Here is a 23,225-nt window from a genome sequence, read left to right on the forward strand (position 1 = left end):
AGCATCAAGTCTTCAACCATCAAACAGTTCAATACAAAAGCAAAGGACCCTTTTTTCACAAAACGTCGTCAATCTTCATATTCCTCACTTTCCTCTTCTATAATCGTCTCCAAACTCGGAGAATTGGAAGTTCTAGCTGGGGAAATGAAAAGAGCAGGTGCAACTTCAATCCAAGAGCTCAAGCATCTGATTTCCTTGGCCATCGCAGCGAGTAAAACAAGCAAGCCCTGTTGAAATCAAGAAAGAGAGAGCTTTTTTGGGATTTTTTCACTTAAAAGGATTTCAATAACTTTTCAGGCTTTGAGACTGACACGAGTGTGGTGTGGGTTTTATAGGGGATTGGAGATTTTTGAATGGAGTGAACGGCAAGAAAGAGAAGGAGATTAAAGAAACTTCTTACCAACCTTCCCGCTTAATGCTACAACACCACGTGGAAAAGATAAGGTGAACACTAATGGCAGAAACAGACACACAAATCAGGACGATTCACACATGGCATCGGCAACTGTGCACACGTGCTTGGGTGTAGTTGGAGACACTGTGAAAGACAAATTTTTGCAATTATTGATGGGGTTTGCGTTTGGTGCACCTACAGATTTTTATTGTTAACTTTCTGATGTGAAAGTTTGGCATTTAGGTGGAACCATCCCAGCTGACTCGCGGAATGTAATTTGCCACGTACAAGAATTTTCGATATGTTCTTACAGTCTTTTCAAGAAACAACCTTTTACAGGCCGATAGTTTGGACTGGAGATATTGGTTTTGTCCTATTTTGAGTACATCACTTTTAACTTTTATCTAATTTGTGTAAGAATTATTTAATCTCTACAATTATATTAGGCAGACCCGTGAGTAGAGCTCTCTTAATAAGATACCCGTGAAATAAACAAACGCACACTCGCATTCAAGTATGCCATGAACGGTATTTGTCTCACCATTTGTCAGACCCACCAACTTTGGGTTGTGATAAATTACTCTTATTTAAATTAAATTATCTTATTTACATTAAATTGATTATATCAAACAAATAAAATTAATGATTTATTTATTAAATTTATATATATTATATTAAATAAGTAAATTATTTAATTTTGATATATCATTAATCGATTTTAAATTTATACTCTTTTACTTAAACACCCCACTTTTACCCGTAAGAGATTTATTTCACTTATTTTAGGGATATGATAAGAAGTTTCATTCTATCCCATTCTAAAGGGAAAAATTTTAGTAATATTATTAATAATTATACATGTGGATTTTGACAATTACTCCTCAACATTACATTAGGAATCCAATGACAATATGAAATTAGCTAAATCAAATGCTTGACTTGGGTTGGGATTTAGTCACTTTAATACTAATTACTCTAGTCCCCATTTGGAATGATAAATTCTAGCCAAAACTAAGTATGATTTGCAATTAATATCCCAAATCAGATTAAACTTCGTTTTAATTAGCATGATTAATAACTTTAAACAAGTATTATACAGTTTTCTTATAACCAACATCCCTAATTTCACCTTCCATTTCTAACACTAGTACAACTTGAGCTACATTGAAATAAAATGAAAGGGGTATTTTATGAAACAGTTAGATTCAAATACAAATCACAGAATTTTGTGGGAAAAAAAAGAGACAGAAAACGCTTAAACTAAGTTCTGTCTTCGTTAATCTTCATTTTCCTCAGCTTCCTCTTCTTCAATCGTTTCCAGACTAGGAGAAGGGGAAATTCTGACCGGGGAAATGACAAGGGCAGTCGCAACTCAAACATCTCGTCTCCTTCGACATTGCACTGGCTTGATTTTAGAAAGTGAGGGAAAGTTTTAATTTCCTGGAATTTGGTTGAGAAGAAAACGAGTGAAGTGGGGAACTTATAAGAGGAACAAAGTAAGAACATCAGGCCAGTCTGTGGGGACAACCCAGATTACAAATTTTTAAATGAACCCAGAAAAGCTGAAGGAAATTACCGATATTGAAATGAAGAAACTTGAACATAAATCCAAATAGGTTTTGTTTTTGCTAGAAAATTTAAGGTATCTTACATACAATTTACAGGATGCTTCTATTAACTAGGAATTATCAAAGTCCTCAACCAAAAATCAGATCAATACAAAAGCAAAATTCCCCGGTTTTACAATCCTTCGTCAATCATCATATCCCTCACTTTCCTCTTCTGTAATTGTCTCCAAACTGGGAGAATTGGAAGTTCTAGCGGGGGAAATGAAAAGCGCAGGAGCAACTTCGATCCAAGAACTCAAGCATCTGGTCTCCTTCGCCATCGCAGCAAGTAAAACAAGCAAGCCCTGTTGATATCAATAAAGGGAGAGCTTTTCTAGGATTTTATTTTCTTAAAGAGATTTCAATAACTTTTCAGCTGTTGAGAAAGAAACGAGTGTGGTGTGGCTTTTAAAAAGGATTGGAGATTTTAGAATGTAGTGAACAGCAAGAAAGAGAAGGAGATGAAAGAAACTTCTCACCAACCTTCCCACTGAATGCCAAGACACCATGTGGAGAATGTGGAAGATAAGGCGACACCTGTGGCAGAAACAGACAAACCAGTGAGGACGATTAACACATGGCGTCTGCCACTGCCCACACGTGCTTGAGTGTAGTTGGAGACACGGTGGTGATTGGTCAAGACAAATTTTTGCAATTATTGATGGGGTCTGTGTTCGGTAAAATTGAATTATTTATTATTACCTTTTAGATGTGAAAGTTTGACCTCTGGTTAATTTATCATAGATTTTAAACGTGTAGATATTGAAGGGGAACTGGAGCAGATTCCCATATGGTCAAGCCCCCTTTGTTGAGCTGAATTTGTTTGAAATCAAAGTAAATTTAATTCAAATGAATTTAAAATGAACACAATTTGAATGAATTTTAGTTCAAATTTAAAGGGTGTTTGATTCATTGAGCATGAAAATTTTAAATATAAATCCATTAAATGATGTCAATTTGAGAGATATAAATCAATATAAGATTGTTTTATTTATTTATTTATCGAGCCAAGATCAAAGTTTAATTTGAGTTTAAAATCATATTAAACTCAAGTTAGTTTTGTAGTAAACTCAATTTAATTTAAATTCAACCTTAATCTCAAAGACATTTTAAGTGATGAAAGTGACGATACTCAAATATAAGAGTATATGTTTGAAACTCATCAATAATATATCAAAATTAAACTTTTGATTTATCTATTACAATAAATATAAAACTAATAATTAAATCTAAAATTTTATCTATCCGATATAACCAGTTCATTCACTTACTTCAACCTAGAAATAAACACTCTCAACTCCAAGGTTCATTCACTTTTAGTATCATTATTAGTTATATTTCTCATCATCACATTAAGAATCCAATGACATTATAAAATTGGTTATAACCGTGGCATGTGGATGATCTATCTAAGTCAAACCCAGCTAAATTCAAATGCTTGACTAGGGTTGGGATTTGGTAACTTTAGTACTAATTACTCTAGTCCACGTTTTGAATGATAAATTCTGGCCAAAACAAAGTATTATTTCCAATTAATATGCTAAATCAGATTAAACTTTGTATTAATTAGTATTATTATTAACTGTCAACAAGTTTTTCTTATAACCCACATCTATAATTTCACCTTCCACTTCAAATACTATTACAACAAACACAACTTGAGCTACATTGAAATAAAATGAAAGGGGCACTTTATCAAACAGTTAGATTCAACTATTAAAAAAAAAAAAAATCAAAGATCAAGGTCTAGCTATCACAGAATTTCATGAAAGAAGAAATGACAGAAAACAATCTAAACAAAGTTCTGCTTTCATTAATCATCATATTCCTCAGCTTCATCTTCTTTAATCGTTTCCAGACTGGGAGAAGCGCAAATTCTCACCGGGGAAATGACAAGGGCAGGCGCAACTTCAATCCAACAACACAAACATCTCGTCATTGCACTGACCGAATTTTCAAATGCACAAGAAAGTGAGGCCAATGGGGAAACTTCTGATTTTCCTGGAATTTGGTTGAGAAGAAATCGAGTGAAATGGGGAACTTATAAGAGGAAGAATGGACTGAAAGTTAGGCAAGGTAACTAAAACAATAAAGGACACGTGGGAAGTGTGAAAGAAGCCACTAACTAATTTGATTTTTTTTTTGTCACACACGGCAGGTGGTGTATTGTACACGTGTGAAATGCCAGGGAAAAGTCGGTGGTGAATACAGATATTTCCAAAACTCTCGGTGATAACTCCACTCAAGTGTTATTGGCTCACCAAATATCTACCTCTATACTGTTATTATTTATTAATTTGAGCTATTTCAATTTATATATATACACGTTTCAAATTTAGGTCAAGTTTGAATTAATTTACTCGAATTAATTTTAGTAAATCTATTATTTAATGGCTGATTAAAATTTATCAAATTAATACAAAAACATTGTTGTATTATTTGTAATTATTGAAAATATTACCTCAAATTGACATTCACAAGACATAGAATTATTGCAATTTTGTTCATAATCTTTGTAATAACAATTTTGATAAAAAGAAAAGAAAAAACACACAATTCCTACCTTGACATTGAATTTCAGCTTTTTTAAGATTATGAATGCGTACCCTTACAGACAAAAATCTATTCATAATTTTTTATATTCAATAACACATAATATTTGAATAAGAAGTTAGTAAGGCACAACACAAGGGCTTTGAATGTAGGAGTTTTGAGTCTAACTTGATTCGAACTTATTTAAGTTAAGCTCAAACTTAAATAAACTCAATTCAAATCTAACTCTATTTATAAGGGCATAAATATATGTAATAGTGAATATTAATAACACAGATTGGAAGACCTAGAAAATTGGATGCTTCAGATAAATAATAATATAACTTTTTATAAATAATAATATCACAGAAGTTATTTGGGGGGAAATGGGTCAAATCATGTAAAATTAACTTTACCATCCGGGCCCAAAATAATTAGGGCAACAATTAAGTCAAGATATTTAAACCCTCGTCTATGCCTACCAAGGTGGGGCTTCTTGGACCTCAGAAACTCCTGTTGACATCCCTTATACTATACATCTTAAGTGGGAAGGAAAAAACATTCAGCTTACTCAAATCCTTAAATGACATACACCATAATCCGGTGGTTCCATAAAAATGTATTTGGGGACTGCAATAAAATTATCGAAGATGACTACTCCAAAACTTCTTATTAGGCTATTAATCCACAATCATTTCAGGAACAGTCACAATACAAAGGAATCGAATAGAACTGCTTTAAATGGAACAAATTTCTGAGTTGCTCTACATTCAATCGTCTACCACAGCAACAGACCCCATAACATACAAGCTTCAAATAAGTTTAAGGCTGTAACCTAATAAAAAATGCAGGAGTTAAAATCCAAATCAAGATTATCTCCAATCATGAATCCACACACAAACACAAACCCTACAGTCATGCAACATTAAAACGCCTATTATCTTGCCCATCCTGCTTCTGTAAATGTAACCTAACATAAATCAGAAAAAAGATCATCATTATATTTAACTTAATGACTTACTATACTTTGAGTTGAAACCCAATCAAACTAGACCTTAAGAAAGTGAACAGACCCAAGCCAGAGTTCATGGTTGCACATGTAATGACTCTAGTTGTAGCCTCAAAGTGATACTAGACTTCTAGTTCACTCTCGAGGACAACACCACAGAAGTTCTGTTGGTGGATTACTGATCATTCACACAAAACAACAGCTTTAAGCTGACACCAGACTGGGCTAATTGGCCACTACAGCTAAATAAATACTTAAAAACTTCAAAATCCTAAACTAGGACACATAGATCTGCTTAATCAAAGCAGAAATGAAGAGAAAGGTAATAGTTTAACACACAATTTACTAAATATAGTTGATGGACTTAAAGTGAAACCATAGTTCTGGCACACCATTATAGGCCACCAACAGAGCACAGCTCTAATGTTGGTGAGCTTACTGACCATTCACACAATAGACAGCCATGTGACTGACATGTGATTGGCTAATTAGCCACCTACATCCAATAACCTAAGGACCATAAACAAACTAAGAAACATCTGAAATTGCTTAGTCCCTAACAGGTTGTGACATTTGCAAATAACCACTATAAAGGGCTTTCTCCATGTTTGTCACAGCAGTAGTGGGGGTAGTGGTTGAGGCGGAAAAAGGGTGGTTCAGCTTGAATTGAACTAAGAGGTCGGATTTTCTATTAAATGATGAGGAAAGTTAATATGACAACAACAAGCCATTATATCTAAACCAGTTTTATCAGTTAACAATTGGACCATAGCTAATTCAAAATCCTAATTTACATCCACAAATTAAAACTTAAATACAGTAATGCATATTACTGTAACCAACAAATATAATCTGCAACACAAAAAAGAATAAAATATAACACAAATCAAACACAATACTTGGCTTAACGAAATGTATTGTAAAAATGAGCCTAAAGATCAAATTTACGTCTCAAATATTATCCAAAAACCCATTAAATTCAACCTTACATCTCCTGATTCCAATAAAAAATTTCTAACTCTGAAAGCCTGAAATTCGGAGACATGATCAAAATCCTTACAGAGATCCAAAACTGATAAATATAAAAACACAGATATTGAAAAATAAACTTAAAAAGCTAAAATATAAAGAAGAGACCCTCACAAGATATCTGCTTTCTTTAATCAAGAGGAATCTCAACGTCCCCATCAGTAATCTCCTGCTGCAGATCCTTAGGGTCTTTTCCATCGACCGTACACCCAACCGAAACGCACGTGCCTAAAATTTCCTTAACGGTTCCACTCAGATCCTTAGCCATGGACCTTGGCCTCATAATCTTAGCGATTTCGATCACATCATCGAGAGTGATGTTGCCGCTATGTTTGATATTCTTAGTCTTTTTCCGGTCTCTCTCAGGCTCTTTCAAAGCTTTGATGACCAATGCAGCCGCGGAGGGTACAACCGAGACCTTCGCCTGACGGTTCTGCACAGTAAGTTTCACAGTGACACGTAAGCCCTTCCATTCTTTGGCTGTTTCTTTAGCGATGTCTTCTCCGATCTTCTTAGGAGAGAGACCAAGTGGACCGATTTTAGGAGCAAGTGAACTCGCAGCTCCGACCTCGCCTCCGGTCACCCGAACGAACACGTCGACCACTTGAGACGGATCGAACTTTGGCGGCATCTTTGCCTTACCTTCGCTTGTTGGACGTAGAATAAAAACAAAATGGAGAGAAAAGGTGTATTAGGGTTACCGAAGGGAGGCGCAACAAAATGAGCGAAAGGGCTAAGGTTGAATATAACTAGGGTTTTGCAGTGTTATTTTGGAATGACTATTTCGTCCTTAGGGTTTAGGTTATTTTGCAGTTGAGTTTTATGAGGCCGTTACTTTGGATTTGAGGCCCAACTTATGTTTTAATTTTACCAGTATTAGGGCCTCAATACTTTAGAATGTATACGATTTGGGCTGATTGGTCCATTTTTTTAGTGGATTTATTGTCACCTTATTAATAGATTTAAGAAATCTGTTTTTTTTTTTTTTTAATTTTATAATAAAAATTTAGTCTCTATATTAAATTATTAAAATTAATTTTAATTTTAATATTAAAATTATTTTTACACCCAATTATCATCTCATAAACTCTAATTTTCTTAACCATAATTAAATGGTAGTTTTTTTTTTGAAATTGGAGAAAGAAAGTTTATAAATAGGAATATAATATAAGGAATTACCTCTCTTATTGTTTCCAAAATTAAATTGGTCCCATAGTTTTGTGAATTATCCGATTACACCTCTCACTGCTAGTTTTTCCTGTTGACTGGCTTGCTGTTTATTACAAGTGTTATTATTGGTTGTAGGGTCTTCTTCTTGAATTCTATTATTACATGAACTTTCATAGGTCTTTCAAAGGAGTTGATCATTGTTCTGGTTTGGTAGAATTTATCAATCCTTAGCTTTGTTTATGTTATTTTGCTCTTTCAGACAAGGTAAGCTTAGGGTATTCCTAAATCCTTTGTCAAAGGCTCGTTAATTCCGTATTTATTATATGTTTTAATTAAATAATAATAGTACTCTTTCAACAAATTTTAAAAAATAAAAAGGATAGTCTAATTTTTTTTTAATTAAAATACCAAAAATTTTAATATGTTACTTTCATAAAAGAATTAAAATAAAAAAAATTATTTTTTGTGAAAATTTTATAAAGACCAACAAAATATTCGTTTAGAGACGAGAATGGTTTTGGAGGCATAACCATTTTATTATCATAATCAGAAAGTTACGTGAAATATGAATGACATAAAGCAACCAACCACATCATTTACACATAAGTTGAGACTTTTTATCCACACTGCAAGAAAATGAACTATTGATCATTACAACAGTTCTCCATTATCTCTCCAACATGCTTCTTTCATCCTCTGCCATTATGAGACAAAGGCCACATTTTATACGAAATGCAGAGTACATAATCATCTACTTGACAAGTGGTTTGTCCAAATTCATCATGCAAGTGTTACAACGTTAAACTATATAATCACACTTGTAACCCAATTTTTGTCCGATAAATAAGAATTGTACAAAGACATAAGGACACTTTTAATATTCATATTGTTACACTGTCAAATTATAATTAGAAAATTAACAATATATCATCGCTTTCATGTAGCATTCCCAACCACCTAAGAAATGTCACTTTTTCATCATTTCATCGCTTTCTTTCATTTGCATCGAATCTCACTTACAACTCAATATACTTTTCATTAATATCGGTCTTAAAGATAATCAATTCAATTATTGAAATCAATAATTTTAAATAAAATAACAGTTCCCATTCCAAAATATTTATCACAAAAATCAATTATAGATCTCTTCAACTAATTTTACATATATCCAATTATCCTATAAAGTTTTTGGCTATATTTTATAGGATAAAGATGAAACTTCGTACCCAGAAAATCCTTCAATATCCCTAAAAAAACACTCTGTAACGAGAACAACATTATGAGGCTGCGTGACTTCTTTTGAGTTGTTCCATAATTTCTTCTTATCAATAGAATTGTACTAGATTTTTTATTTTTCTTGTTTTTTTTTCATATTATATTGATCATGGGTTTGATTCAATAGGCCATGGCCGTACAAAAATCAACGACAAATATCCAAGTGTTTGGGGGTCCATTAATAATTGTGACTAGCAAATAATCTAAACTATAATATAAAAAAATAAACATTCATTATTAGCCCAGAGGAACAAATAAATTGATTCATGAATCAATTACCGTAATTTAATGACAATAAAAAGTTCAACATTAATTAACATAAAATCCTCTTTCATTGAACTTGACAAGATGCATGAATGATCCCTGCTGTTCCCTTTAATGACATTTAATATACGTGTCGCTTAGCCACCCCGCCAACTGTCTATTTTGTCCCACGTCATTTCCAAGTCGCGACAAAAACTAAAACATCAAATCTTATATGGACATTTAGATCTTAATTGGACGGTGATGGGAGCGTGGACCCCGCTACTTAGACTTACAGTTGGTGGGTTTCTTTAAGCCGATCATCAATGCCAATGAAGTTTGAGTGACAGAGTATATTTTAGTCATTGGCCCACGTGTCTGGTCTTTCTGAAATGGATAAATTCGATATTATTCCATCTATCTACTATATAGTACCTTATTTAATTCATTAAAATATTATCCTACGTGTCTTCCACTTTTTGAATTATTGACGATGGATTGGCTGATTAATATCCGACGTGTCATTCCCTAAAAACTGAAAAGTTACTTAAATCCGAGAAAATCTTCTCTGTGAGCGCCTCCAGAGCGTTACCGTGAATTTTTTCAAATTACCAAAAAGGACTTTAACTAGTAACTCTGACAAAGGAAGGAGCCTATCCATTACTCTATAAAAATATAACAATAAACGCGTAGGCCAGAGCTCAAACGAAACTTGCCGTAAGAACACAAGCCAATTAACAAACAAAAAATTCCATTTTCCATCAAAAAACTTCTATGTTCAAAAATGGCAGCTTCAAGAAAAATATTCCACAGTAAGCCAGGCTACAGCTTTCCTATAGACGCTTCCACCATTGATAACACTCATCTCGTTTTCGAATTCGATGAAGCTGATTTGTTGAAATTACCATCAAACGATCATCATCATCAGTCATCGAATAGCGCCACCGTGCTGGAGCTGTCGAGATCGGCAAAAGGAATAACCAGTTCTCGTTCGTCTAAGAAGCTTCTTGCGAATGTGCACGTGGCGTCCACTTCATTACCGGTGAACATTCCGGACTGGTCGAAGATTCTGAAAGAGGAGTATAGAGAACACGGGAAGAGTGTTGAAGGAGGAGACGATCGTGAAAACGGCATCAATAAAAACGACGACGACGAAGAATTCTGCAGCTGGGTTCCGCCTCACGAGTTTTTAGCGATGAGGAGGGGGGCTTCGTTTTCCGTTCATGAAGGAATCGGGAGGACTTTGAAAGGAAGAGACTTGCGTCGGGTCAGAAATGCGATCTTGAAGAAAGTTGGGTTCGAAGATGACAGCATTGAAGATAATTATTAGCTTTTCATGGCAAAAATTTTGATAATATTATAGATTTTCTATGGATAATTAATATATAATCCTCTGATTTGTGATGTTATCTATATAAAATCAGAGGATAATTTTCTGATGTAATCAACTTTTTATGAGACCAGAAAAATCCGGATGTCAATATTCCGATAACCAGATTAATTCTTTTTTTAATTTTCCCTTCTTGTTTTTGTTGAAAAATAATGAAATTATTATAATTTATGGGTTAATTTAGTTTATTCAGTATGAAAATTAAGTGGGAAAATGAGGCAAGGTGGTTGGCAAGAAAGCTACAGGCAAACCAGAAAAAAAAAACCCTAGTAAGTAAACTTTATTATTATTGTTCTAGAATGACAAATATTTAGACATTTTTTGTCTTTCTTGTTTGTGTTTTGTGACAAAAATCATATATACGTTTTATGGTAAGAGTTCACCATGAAAAATGCTTAGTAGTTGATTCAGTGGTTTCCAATTATTTGATTCAGTAACTGTGAGATCAGTCACTAAATTAAGAGTTTCTTCTACTTAGTGAAAAAAAAAAAACTCAGTAGTGTGTGTTTTTAAAGCATTATTTGAGTTGAAATGGTTTGAAGGAATTATTATTAAAATGAAATTTAAAAAAAAATGTTCATCTGGAAAAGGAAATTAATTTATAGTTAGTTCATACATAATTAATCCTACCTAATTATGATATTAAGGGAAATTTTGCAGTAAATAATGATAATAATTAAAACATATTATCCCCACATTTAGGTAATTTAGTTCTGGCTTAAATGTGAAAACAAGGGGCGCTGTTTGATTTCTTCACAAAGAAAAAGGTGAAATTATAGTGGCTTGCTTATGGTCAAGTCGTTTTCAAGATAAAAAAACAAATATGTACCATATCAAACTTTATCAACTTCTACCTAACACCAAATGAAATTTTATGTACCAAAAGATTATTTTTCACACCCAAGATTTGTTAAAATGATCTTTTTATCTATCAAGTCTAAAAAGTTAAATTCTCATTTGTTATTTATTTTTATTAATTAAATAAAATGGTTAAAAATTTATTTTGTGTAGATTTTTTTATTTTTTCTTATATTTTCTCTTCAAAAGTTGAGAAGTGAACTATAATTTTTCAAATATTAGATATATTCATGAAAATTTTTAAGAGGATTTGAAAATTTAAAAAAAATTGGGATGTTTTTGAAATTTTTAATATACTCATCAATAGTTTTATAAATAATAGTACACTTTAAATAACTTAATAAAATGTAATATTTTAAAATTATAAAAATTTTGTGTTTTTTTAAAAGTATAAGTAATAATTTTTTAAATAGATAAAGCCTTATTGATAATTTTGGTATTTATATTAAATATTAATAATACTTTCGTAATTTCAATAAAAATGTAAAAGAGTATTTTTTTAATAAAATCAAATAAAAACTTATAAAAGTAAATAACAGATAAAAATTTAGTTTTTCAAAATACAAAAGATTATGATTTGTCTTTTCATCAAATTGGGGAATAGTTGTACAACATTTGGATTATTAAAGTAATGGAATTTTAATTATTATTATCATTATTAAACAATGTTATGTATATATATATTTTTTATATATAAATAATATATGATTATATGATTATATAATATTTTATTTTTAATTTAAAATTATTCAATCGTTTAATAATATATTATTTAAATTATATATTCAAAGTAAACATTAACATTTTAAGACCAAAATTCCAACTTTTTATTTAAATAGCAAGTATTATAAAATTAGGAATAAGATGTCGAACCCATTAATCTAAGAGGGTGTTTGATTAAAAGTTTATAAAGATTTCTCTGGTAATTTATCTTTTATTATTTATATTATTTTATTTGACTTATAAGTGATAAAAAATTTCAATAATTTTCTATTAATAAATAAAGATATAGTTATAATTGTGATTTTATTATAACTATATCTTTATTTATTAATTTTTTAGATAAAAATAATCTCATGTTTAATTAATATAATAAATAATATAAAAATATTTTAAAATAATTAAACTAAAAAATATTTAAATAAAATAATATATTAATATTCTTTTATATTTATCCACTTTTATCAAATTTTATCAAATATAATAATAATTTATATTAATAATTTTCAAATTAATTTATTTTAAAAAAAGAAATTTATTTTAATAATAAAATATTTTTTAAACTAAACGCTGCCAAATCTGACCCTGATATGGAATAGGGGAATTAGTATAGAATTGTCAATATCACTATAAATGGAAAAGGATAGATTAGGATATTAAAATATTGTAGCAAGCTCCTTACATGGATTAATTAGTTGATAATGAGCCCACAATACCGCTAATTTACGGGCTTGACAATTTGTTTATATTCGTACCAAAAATATAATTATACATTTGAAAATTTAGTATTCATAGTTATACATTTCAAGAATTACATCTATTTTTATGGAGAAAATAATCTTAATTAGGTGTAACAGAAAATGTAAGATTAGGAAGATTAGTTCACGTGTTAAACTTTTTATCGTAAACGTTAAATTAATAAGAGAAAACTAAAGACAAAAATAAAAGTTATAAGATTTCATATAATTGTACAACATTAGAATGTATATCGAAGTTTCATGTGAGGGTTTATGTGCAAAATTCAAAAGTTAAGGGGGACAAAGAATATACTAAAAGAAATTAAGATAAAATATTTTTAGATATTTAGCCATTATTTCTTGTATTCAAAGTTTGGTGTTAAAATATATTTATGAAATTTAAAAACCGGAAAGGCTAGTTTAAATTTTTTGTACTAAGTTTGGTGTTAAGATTTTTTGGTCGAAAATATTCTAGTTATAAAAATTATTAGAGTTATAACGAAGATTTAAGTTTACTTTGTTATTTTAATTAAATATAAAGGTATTTTATAATTAATAAATAAATAAGGGTAAACTTATATCAAAATTACGGTCAAAAAGACTATTTTTTATCAAAGTTTTAATGTTAAAATAAATATATAATTATATAGTTTAAAAAATTCAAAATGTCACTTGTAAACTAGCTTTTGTTAAAATTTTATGTTAGAAATAAGAGTAAAATTGTTATTTTAGTAGTAATATAAAAAAATATAAATTTCATTAAGTTTTTTTCCTAAGGTTTTAAAAATAACGACTTTACAGCTATCTAAAGTTTTCTAACTTTGAAAAGTAATATTCTTCCTCCTCCATCCAAAACCTATGGTTTATTTTTTACTCTCTCCGACCACCAACGACGTTGGTTTTGTTTGAGGACACACTGACCGTCATCTCTTACCTTCTTCGACGTGTGACGAAGACGCATTGATTTGGAGGAATCAACGAAGCAATGAGGTTTTGTCTCTTAGCTGATTCAACAAAGCCTCATCGATTTAGATGAATCGGCAAAACCTTATCACTTTATTGATTCTAAACACTCTTCCTTGCGTCGAAGAGATGGTAGTCAGTGTGTAGGTTTAAATATTGTCGTTAGTGGTTGGAAATGGTGGTTAAAGAGGGTAAACAAATAAACTATAAGTTTTAAGGGAAAGAATATTACTTTTTAAAATTAAAAAACTTTTAGTAGGAGTAAAGTTATTAATTTTTAAAACTTAGAGGGTAAAACTTAATCGAACTTATATTTTTTTTAATATTATTAATAAAATAACAATTTTATCTTTATTTTTAACATAAAATTTTAATAAAAATTAGTTCATTGATGAGATTTTGAGTTTTTCAAATTCTATAAATATATATTTGTATTGACATTAAAATTTGGATAGGAAATAATCCGTTGGCCCAAAATTAATATAAACTAGATGATATTTCTATGTTTGATTACCTTAAAGTTCGAAACACCCCAAACCCTAACCATGCGAATACATGATTAAGGTATAAATTCACTTAGATGACAATAAATAGTTTAAAAAAAGAAAATTCATTAACACGTTCAAAACATCCTTTTGAAACAGATGAAGAGATCTGCAGATTTAGTCCACCAACCGACAACTGCACTGAATTATGACCACCCCAAGAATGCTTGACACATCTTTCTCACTCTTCTGGTATTTCTTTACATTGAAAGTAAAAATCACTGGTACAGAGATTTCAAATTTTTAATAAAGAAGAAGAAAAAAATTATAGAGGAATGGCAGGCGGAAGGAAGCCAATAATGGTGGGTTTGTTTGTGGCTATGGCAATAGGATTTGCCATTTACTTGAGGCTTTGGACTCTCGATTACTCTGTTTCATCTGCTGACAACGAATTGCTCAGGTAAAAGGCTTCTTTCATATTATTTTTAAAAAATAAACTAAGGTTATTTAACTCAGAGTATTACGCATTTGCTGAATTAAGTTTTCGTAATGATATTTGTATTTGGGCCTTTTTCCTTTTTCGGAAAACCTTTTCTAGCATCTGCCAAATGATGTTTTCTGTGGGTTGAAACTTTGTAGGAGACAATTTGATCTTGCGAATAAGGAGGCAATGGATGAATCTGCAGAATGGAGACGTAGATATGATACAGAGGTTGTAAAGGTTAACAAGTGTTCAAAGGAGCTTAGCGAGGTATATTATATATCTCATTCAATGGTAGATTTTTATAATTTCAATTGTTAATTTGTAATCAATGTTGTTATTGAAAAGGTTATTCATTGGTAAAATAAATTTCAATTTCAAGTTCTGATGGTTATTGTTTGTCTTGAATTTAGTCAATTTTTATCTGTGAAGTGTGCTTTCTACAAGGTGTCACTGTCATGTGGGATGTGCTGGTTTACATCATTTGGAGAATTGTCATCTTAACACTAGTCACTCATGCAGAATTTTGTATTTTGGTGTGGGAGGGGAAGAAGCATTCGTTTGTTTTTGTGGAACAGACTTACATGCACCAGTTTATATAATATACGATACCTTTTTGTTGAGATTCCAGTGAAGCTGACATATTACAACTCATGATATGGATGTGGTTATACTTGCTTAGAGACTTATAGATAACCTAATACACTGCATAGATTATGGGATTGAGATAAATTCGCCCACTAAATCACTGTGGGAAAATTGCCACATTAGTTCTGATGGCTGCTTTTTGCTGTTTCTAGCCATCTTATCTCTTTTGGCTGGATCTTTTGTGTGACACTTAACATGCAGGATTGGGAGCACCATCCTAATAGTTATCTATATAGGCTTATAAGTAATTCATTTTTTCCGAACTTAGGGTTCCTGCCAGCTTATTTATCTTTTACTTTGAGTAGCAGTGGTATATGTTGGAGAACATCTTATTTAAAATCATGGGCTGAGGGGCAAAGAGGCTTACCCTCTCTCTCTCTCTCAATATATATATATATGTAAACCTCTCAATCCTACTTCTTAGCCACTTTTTTGTTGAAAGTAAATAATTTTCAAAACCAGAGTCAATGAGAAAGAAGAAAGATCTAGACTCTAGAGGCATTATTGGTAGAAATCATCATACTTGCTCTTTTCTCTTGTTTCCATACGTTTAAATTAAGTTAAAACTTTATATTCTTTTTAACAAGATTAATATAAGTTCAATTTATAATGTTGGTCCTCTATGGCATTTCTCTTCTTTTTCAAAATAAATTATATATTTTAATTGATAGAATTTATGATATTTATTAAGTAACTTTTTTATTAATTCTGTTACCTTATATCATCAAGATTGACAATAATTTTTATGTATATTTAAAATGATATTTTACTTGTGAAAAAAATAGTTTGGATCTGCCCTGTTTAATAATAAATTTTAATTAGAATTTTCAAAAGGTTATTTCCAAAGCAGGTACTCTCAAAAGTTTTCAAACATAAATATTCAAATCATAGGTAAAGAACTATTAGTAGATATATTATATGAGCTATCATATTGACCTAACTGTATCCATGGGCTTTCTGCAACAGAAATTGTGAAGTCTTATTCCTTTGTCCTGCTATAACAAAATATAGCAGTTTTCTAGTTAAAAGTATGTATGTCAATCTAAATTATAGTGGTGTTTTACTTAACAACATGCATGTTAAACTATAGAAGCTTCTTTTATTTTTATTTGTTATTTTTATCATATAGAGGAAGTGAAGCATGAGTTTATCATCTAACTTGAATAATTCTTGTTACCTTAACAGGTTAAGAGCAGTTTAGAGAAGCAAATGGAGGATTCTGTTAGCCTTAACGCAAAACTGTCAATGCTCCAAAAGGTGACTTTTAAATACCAAAGCCATCATGGTTCATGTTTCATTGACTACCCTTTCTTACCTCTGCATGTGTCCTTTTTTGTGTTTGAAATCTTTTTAGTGTTTGATGGAACACCAATAATCGGTAACTTTTCTTGGCATTTGCTGAAATTAGCTTCATTATTGTATTAATATACTTTGCTTCTGTTGAAACTGAACCTTCCTTTTCCTTATCAAACCATATAAGCTTCATCAGAAGCAGTTCTTGGGGCTAATTTGAAAGGATCTCTATTGTACTTTTGTGTTTAAATGATGACCTGGAATTTTTTCTCTATCTTGTTTCAAAGAAGACCACATAGTTCCAGGGTATTAAGTTAAACTTAGAAATGTATCTTTTGTTTAATTTTGATTTGATTTCTGATGAGTTCTCAACATGCTAGGAAAACACTGCATTGGTTGAACAGTTGGAAGTCTTAAATAAACAGCTAGTGACAGCAAAGTTGAAGTGCGCCAAGTTATAGGATAATTGATTCCTGAAACTTTAATATTGGGCTGAGTAGATTTTTCTGTTGCTTTCTAGCTGTTGTCTGAGAAACATTATTGGGTCACAATTTTTGCTGAGTTTACAGCTTACAATCACTACAGGAACAAGCCGTTTAATTAAGATGCAATGTGATTGTACTAGCCATGTACAGGATCAATGAGGTATAAAAACTGTTGCCCTTTTCATGAGTAAAATTTGTTTTCCTTTATATAGGTTTACTGTTTACATCTAAGAGGGTGCTTGGTCAATTTTGCAGTTGTTTGATGCAAAAAAAAAAAAAAGATGTAATTTTTTGCTATTATTTGAAAGAACTATTAATCTTGATGCATTTTTGTCATGGTTTTGAGGTGTTATTTTTTGTTGAAGAGATAAATTTGCTGGTTTGTGGTAGTCATATAATCTTGTCTCTTTTTGGAGATCCTTATTATTGCTAATTTACTTTGTCGATTTCATTAGGTGTCAAACTTGAGCCAAACTCAAGTTGGGAGGGTCAACTCGTTTCTAGAATCAAACTTAACTTAAGTTAGAGAGAGTTCAGTTCGACTCGTAAGTTGGGCGATAACTTAATTCAGTTTAAGTTTGACTCGCAGTTTGATTCGAATCATGTTAAACAATCGTCAAAACGATGTCGTTTTCTTTATTATATGATAAAACGATATCTTTTTTGTCATTGAGTTGTTAACTCAAATGACAAATCTGAACTATAAATCCAAGACATGAATTTGAGTCATAAACTCGAGCCAAATTTCAAACTTAGGAGTCAAACCAAACTCAAGCTACCCTAACTTTGACTCGACGAACTCCAATTGAACTTGAGCCATCTCATTTTTTATTCGAACTAAACTTGAGTCAGAGAGTGTTCGGCTTTAGCTCGGTTCGTTTCAACCCTTACCACACTTGCTCTCGTGCTTTATGTTAGGCGCAGGTAAATTTAGGAATTTATTAGTAATTTACTATATTAGAATCTGATTTTGTAATTGATTAATTACCAAATCAGAGGGGATTATGTAATTAATAATTATTTATAAGTAATTTAGGAATTCAATAAATGTTTGCAAGTTAAGGAAAGAGGGTAGTATTTAATAAGCACTAATTAGATTTAGGATTACCAATTAAATTAGAGGTTCAATTAGGGTTAAAATTAAGAGTCCAATCACAGTTGGGATTTGAAGTGAATCTACTTACACAGTAGCTTTGTATTCCGGGCGGTGGAACATCACCGGAAATCTCTATTACATGGTAGAGTTTAGATGACAATGTTAGGTTCTTGATTGTAATTTTGATTCTTTATGAAATAAAATTCAATTCAGTCTATTCAAATTCCGATTGATTCCAACTGAATCTGCAATTACAATCTCAGGTGGTAACACTCTGAGGCATTGCTGTAATGGGTTTCACTATCTTTAGTGGCTACAAGAGATTATTCTTCTGGTTGTATTCTGACTTAAAGTCTTAATAGATCTGATTATTCTTGGATTTCCCCCGTTTAATGGGTAAAACACATCTCTGAGAAATCATAACCCATTTTAGTTACCTTTATGAGTTTGCAGGATGTAGGATGTTGCTCTTTTGCCTTCTTTTGTAGCTTATAATAAAATTTTCAGTTGCTTCAAAATATTGAATATGTAGATATGATTCAGATATTGAATTAGTTATGATAGTTAAATACATAGTATATATATTATATCTCTGGAAATTATCCCTAAATTACATGAGGATAGGTAGCTATTCTTGATTTTGGGTGCTTTCTGAACATTCAGGATTTGTTGTTGAGTCAGTTCTCAGTTCCTTGAGAAACCTTGAAATTGTCTGCACCAATATTTCATTGCTGTCAGGTTCACTTGTGGAGACTGGAGTAGCTACAGTGCTTTTTCCTCCAGAGCTCTACAAAACCAGTAGAAGTATTTCTTAAACTGCAGTTTTTCAAATACTAAACACAAAACAACATTTTTCAGCTACTTACAGAGGCTACCCTTCTTCTCTTCGGTGGCTTGGTTCGGGCGTTCATAATCTCAATCAGTTCATCAAACTGAAATTCAATTCACACCCCCAAAACATTTTATCAATTCCTAGTGAATTCAATCTTTAAAGAGAAGTAGTACACAGAAGCTTCATGCTGATGAGATAGATACCTGCTTAACAATTTTAGCATACTTTCGAACACACTGATAGAGCCTTCTTTCATCTTCTTGATCATTGGTGGTGGCCATTAGGGAGAGATTTAGACTCAGTCTTTGTTAGGCTCTGGTTTCTGATAATTAAAGTAGCAGTAATGGTGATATATATATATGGTTTAAGGGCATGTTATTGACATGAGGCGGGGTTGCTTTCCTTTTACTTGATTTTGGATAAAGGCCGTTACCACCGGCCTGCTCCTCTTGAACACTTATCGCCTCCAGTTTTGGTCTTCTTCTCTTCTCCTTTACGCATGTAAATGAAGTTCTTGTGAATAAAAAACTCAGTCAAAATTTTCACATGTATGTTTGCTAACTGCTTACTTCCATAAACAATGAACTCAGCCAATTACAGTTACAGATTTATAAAACACTTTCCATGGTAAGATTTTAACACTTTATTTATTTTTATAAGCCCCAATTCGAAACTTCCCAGATCAAAGAACGGTTCATGTGACAACAAAATCATAGAACATGTAAATCATGAAATTTGGTAAAAAATCATATAGAACAAAAGCTGCAGCTTGGAGGTGTCATGTAAAACGGTAAAAGTAGAACCATCACTTCATTTCCTGATCAATAGTTTCAGAATGCAGGTTAAAAAGATAAGACATTGAAAGTACTCAGAATATGAATTCAAAGTTAAGTAGGTGCTGACCCAAATGATGTGTAATCATTTGAGTCTCTAATTGAACACTTAAAAATTGGATATACATAATTTTATTGTAACAATAAATTATGTCATCCCACCATGCACATCCATAAACCAAAAAACCTGGAAGAAAGGGGGAAAGATCATTTCAAATAAGTCTATGTTTCTTGCATATGAAAAATCCTAGCAACACCTTATCTATTTACAGGTAGGAGCAACTAATTGATCTCCATAGTTAGAGTTTCCATACGGGGAAATTTGTGCATTAAAGTTAGACTTGTTTGCTGACTATATATTCCATATACCCAAATTTACTGAGAAGCCAATGACCAGAAGTTCAAGAGAAAGGATGGTGATATGGCGAAGCAGCTAATAAAAGCCATTGCTGTAGCCGTCTCAAACCTTGTGCAGTGGTTCACGGCACATCTGTTGAGATCATTGCGAATGAGAACTGTGATGCCAGCGGATGCACAAGCAGCTGCAAATGTTAGAGTGGATGTGATCTGCATCAAAAGAACATCAACTTTGTTAAGCTTTAATTGAAAGAAAATCCAATTGGTCTTTAAGGAAATCCTCCACACTTCCAACAAAATTAAATTAAAAAAAATAGAGAAAAAATAACAGAGAGATAGATGAGTATCATACAGATAGGTTACATTACCTAATATGTATCTGAATTATCAAATATGAGCAAGATAATACCTTTTAAATAAAGTGTAAAGAATAAATTCATGTTCAACCATGGATAACAACTGAAAAAATATGAGCAACTAGTTCTACTAAGCATTTTTTCTCTTTGGTACTTAGAATCATTTTCTTGAAAACAACATGTCCGATTTTATTTTCTCTTTAAAGAATCGTGTCAGTCGAGAAAAGGGTGGGGTGATACTTAGTTAATTTATTAACTATCATTTTCTAGAAAGATTTAGATCTAGAACCAAAATTCTCTACACCTCACCCAAAATTACACCCTACTTAACCAATTACTTGAATCACAAATGGTAGAAACTACAAAACCATCATAAAAGGTATAATAAAACTAATTTAATCTAAAACCAAGGGAAATAAAACCTGCTGATAATAACAATCCACATGCTTAGGTACTCAACTCAGTCAATGTCAATTGTTGAATAACAAAATAAACAATACAAATATTTGCAAGAAATGAAAATACAACTTTATAGCAGGTAGATTAACCTTCACAAACAGTAGATACTGACACCCCACAATAAGTTCATGTATATTATTATTAACGTTGCAAGATGATATCTATATTATTAATTCATGAAATGATGATGATACAGGACACAATTCCCAGAGTGTGAACAAGCAACTCCTGATACTTAACCAACACAAATCTGTGATAGGCATATCTGCAGACTTGCTAGGTTGATAATAGAAGTTTTCTTACCCCATCACCAATGGTGAACAAACGGATAACTATGTTGTTCCGCAAGCTTCGTTTCACCAAGATGGCATATATGTCAAGAACTGCCAGGGATAGACTCCACAAACTTTGGAGGCCAACAGCAAGAACTAGGTAGCTGATGCGGTAAAATGAAGAAGAAAATTACATCGTTTTTATGTTACCTATTTCAATATATATGATTTTTCTACAGAAAAGAAGGAAAAGAGGATGAGATGAAATGAAGAAACCATCTTCTCGTTTTGAAAATAAACAAATATGTTCTCAATTTTACAAACCAAGAGTAATAACATATCATTCTTTGAAGCATCATACATGTAGGACAGCACAAACTTAAACAAAATGAATTCCCTCTCAAATTTATGGATTTATCCGATGCTTGAATAGCCTAATGTAAACAATTTATTCTTGTCGAAAAACCAAATAGCCTTACAAGATTTAATCCATAGCCAAACAAATCACAGATTATATACAGAATGATTGGAGAGCTTTCCAACAGAAATTCACAAGTAAGGATGATCAAGTAGACCATTAAGAAGACACATTATGCCAACAGATTCCTCTTGTCTATCCACATTTGGCCTCTATAGTAATCAGAAGCAAATCCGTGAATCAAATTTCCTCTAAACTTATAAGATTTTCATCTTAACATTTCTTTTTTAAAGAAAAAAACTAAAATTGTTTAAGCGCAGTTACTGAAGTTACAACTTAGGGCTCAATTCAGAAATGAATTTAACATTAAAAACGAAAACGCTGCCTCCACTGTCTAAAATTAACGAAAACCTTCATATAAGCCTCTCATAAAACAAAGCAGAACCCTGAAATTTAAAGAAACAAATAATTACCAAAAAGCGCTGACTTCATGGAAGTCACTGGTGGAGGCCATGACACAGAAAGAGATGACTGAAAAAACAAACTGACAGAGGCGAAGAATCAAACCGCCACGTGTCCCAGGCATGCCTTGTACGTCCTTCATTCTGAGTCTGGGAACATTCTGAGCAGCCACCTCCGTCAACGGGGGGGCCTCCACTGGGTGCACCGCCGGCCGGCTCAAGTTCATGCTTTTTTTATCGAACCCCGATAATTTAATCAACCAATCATCAAACCCAACACCAAAATTTGAAAAGGTTATGGGGAATCAAGTGAAAGAGGAAAGTAGTGTACACTTGAGAATTCTTATGCCGTACTAAAAGTTGCCTCACTGGGCTATAGCATTAGCATTAGCATATGATATGATTCATTCGGCTCTGTTAAATATGAACCGCTGGTGCCAGAAAAGAGATGAAGTGCTCAGTGGGTTCCACAAAATGAACGGTTTAGATTAATGGTTAAGATTCTTACTGTTTCTTTTACTTTTTTTAATGGTCAAACAACTATTTCCGACTCAAGGTTTGATGTTTTCTCAAAGTCCCCCCTTTAATTATGAAAATACCAAATACCCACCCATGGTCGGTTAGATTTAACAAAACCCTAACGTCTGAAAATTTTATCTCTTTTTGCCCCCCTAAACTTTAAAAACTAAAATTTTCTCTCAGCCTAAGTTTTAAAAAATGGCAGTTTCACCCTAGGGTTTGGTTTTGAAATCTCCGACGACCGTTCCGGCTCCATTGCTGACGACCTCTCCCTCCCAAAGCAGCCTCTCCTTCCGGCGAATG

General features: G+C 32.0%; 5 protein-coding genes across 5 annotated transcripts; 2 read left to right on the forward strand and 3 right to left on the reverse strand.

The window, feature by feature from the left end:
- Nucleotides 1-3,594: 3,594 nt before the first annotated feature.
- LOC123208584 lies at nt 3,595-4,066 on the reverse strand. Its single transcript, XM_044626123.1, has one exon. It carries the CDS (start codon nt 3,938-3,940, stop codon nt 3,815-3,817), a length of 126 nt encoding a protein of 41 aa, XP_044482058.1. The 5' UTR covers nt 3,941-4,066; the 3' UTR covers nt 3,595-3,814.
- A 2,353-nt stretch (nt 4,067-6,419) lies between these two features.
- Nucleotides 6,420-7,311, reverse strand: LOC123195171 (60S ribosomal protein L12). Its single transcript, XM_044608806.1, has one exon. The coding sequence runs from the start codon at nt 7,200-7,202 to the stop codon at nt 6,702-6,704; it is 501 nt and encodes a 166-aa protein (XP_044464741.1). The 5' UTR covers nt 7,203-7,311; the 3' UTR covers nt 6,420-6,701.
- Nucleotides 7,312-9,954: 2,643 nt separating this feature from the next.
- Nucleotides 9,955-10,754, forward strand: LOC123230247. The gene has a single exon (XM_044656393.1). It carries the CDS (start codon nt 10,044-10,046, stop codon nt 10,587-10,589), a length of 546 nt encoding a protein of 181 aa, XP_044512328.1. The 5' UTR covers nt 9,955-10,043; the 3' UTR covers nt 10,590-10,754.
- Nucleotides 10,755-14,457: 3,703 nt separating this feature from the next.
- On the forward strand, nt 14,458-17,512 carry LOC123228527. The gene is made up of 4 exons (XM_044653931.1): nt 14,458-14,872; nt 15,052-15,163; nt 16,727-16,798; nt 17,215-17,512. Exons 1-4 carry the CDS (start codon nt 14,748-14,750, stop codon nt 17,293-17,295), a joined length of 390 nt encoding a protein of 129 aa, XP_044509866.1. The 5' UTR covers nt 14,458-14,747; the 3' UTR covers nt 17,296-17,512.
- Nucleotides 17,513-20,196: 2,684 nt separating this feature from the next.
- On the reverse strand, nt 20,197-22,812 carry LOC123228519 (CASP-like protein 5A1). The gene is made up of 3 exons (XM_044653924.1): nt 22,416-22,812; nt 21,556-21,688; nt 20,197-20,647 (listed from the first exon to the last, which is right to left on the reverse strand). The coding sequence occupies exons 1-3, from the start codon at nt 22,628-22,630 to the stop codon at nt 20,456-20,458; spliced, it is 540 nt and encodes a 179-aa protein (XP_044509859.1). The 5' UTR covers nt 22,631-22,812; the 3' UTR covers nt 20,197-20,455.
- Between the last annotated feature and the right edge of the window lie 413 nt (nt 22,813-23,225).

This window comes from Mangifera indica, chromosome 1 (assembly GCF_011075055.1).
Source record: "Mangifera indica cultivar Alphonso chromosome 1, CATAS_Mindica_2.1, whole genome shotgun sequence".
Taxonomy (NCBI): Eukaryota; Viridiplantae; Streptophyta; class Magnoliopsida; order Sapindales; family Anacardiaceae; genus Mangifera; species Mangifera indica.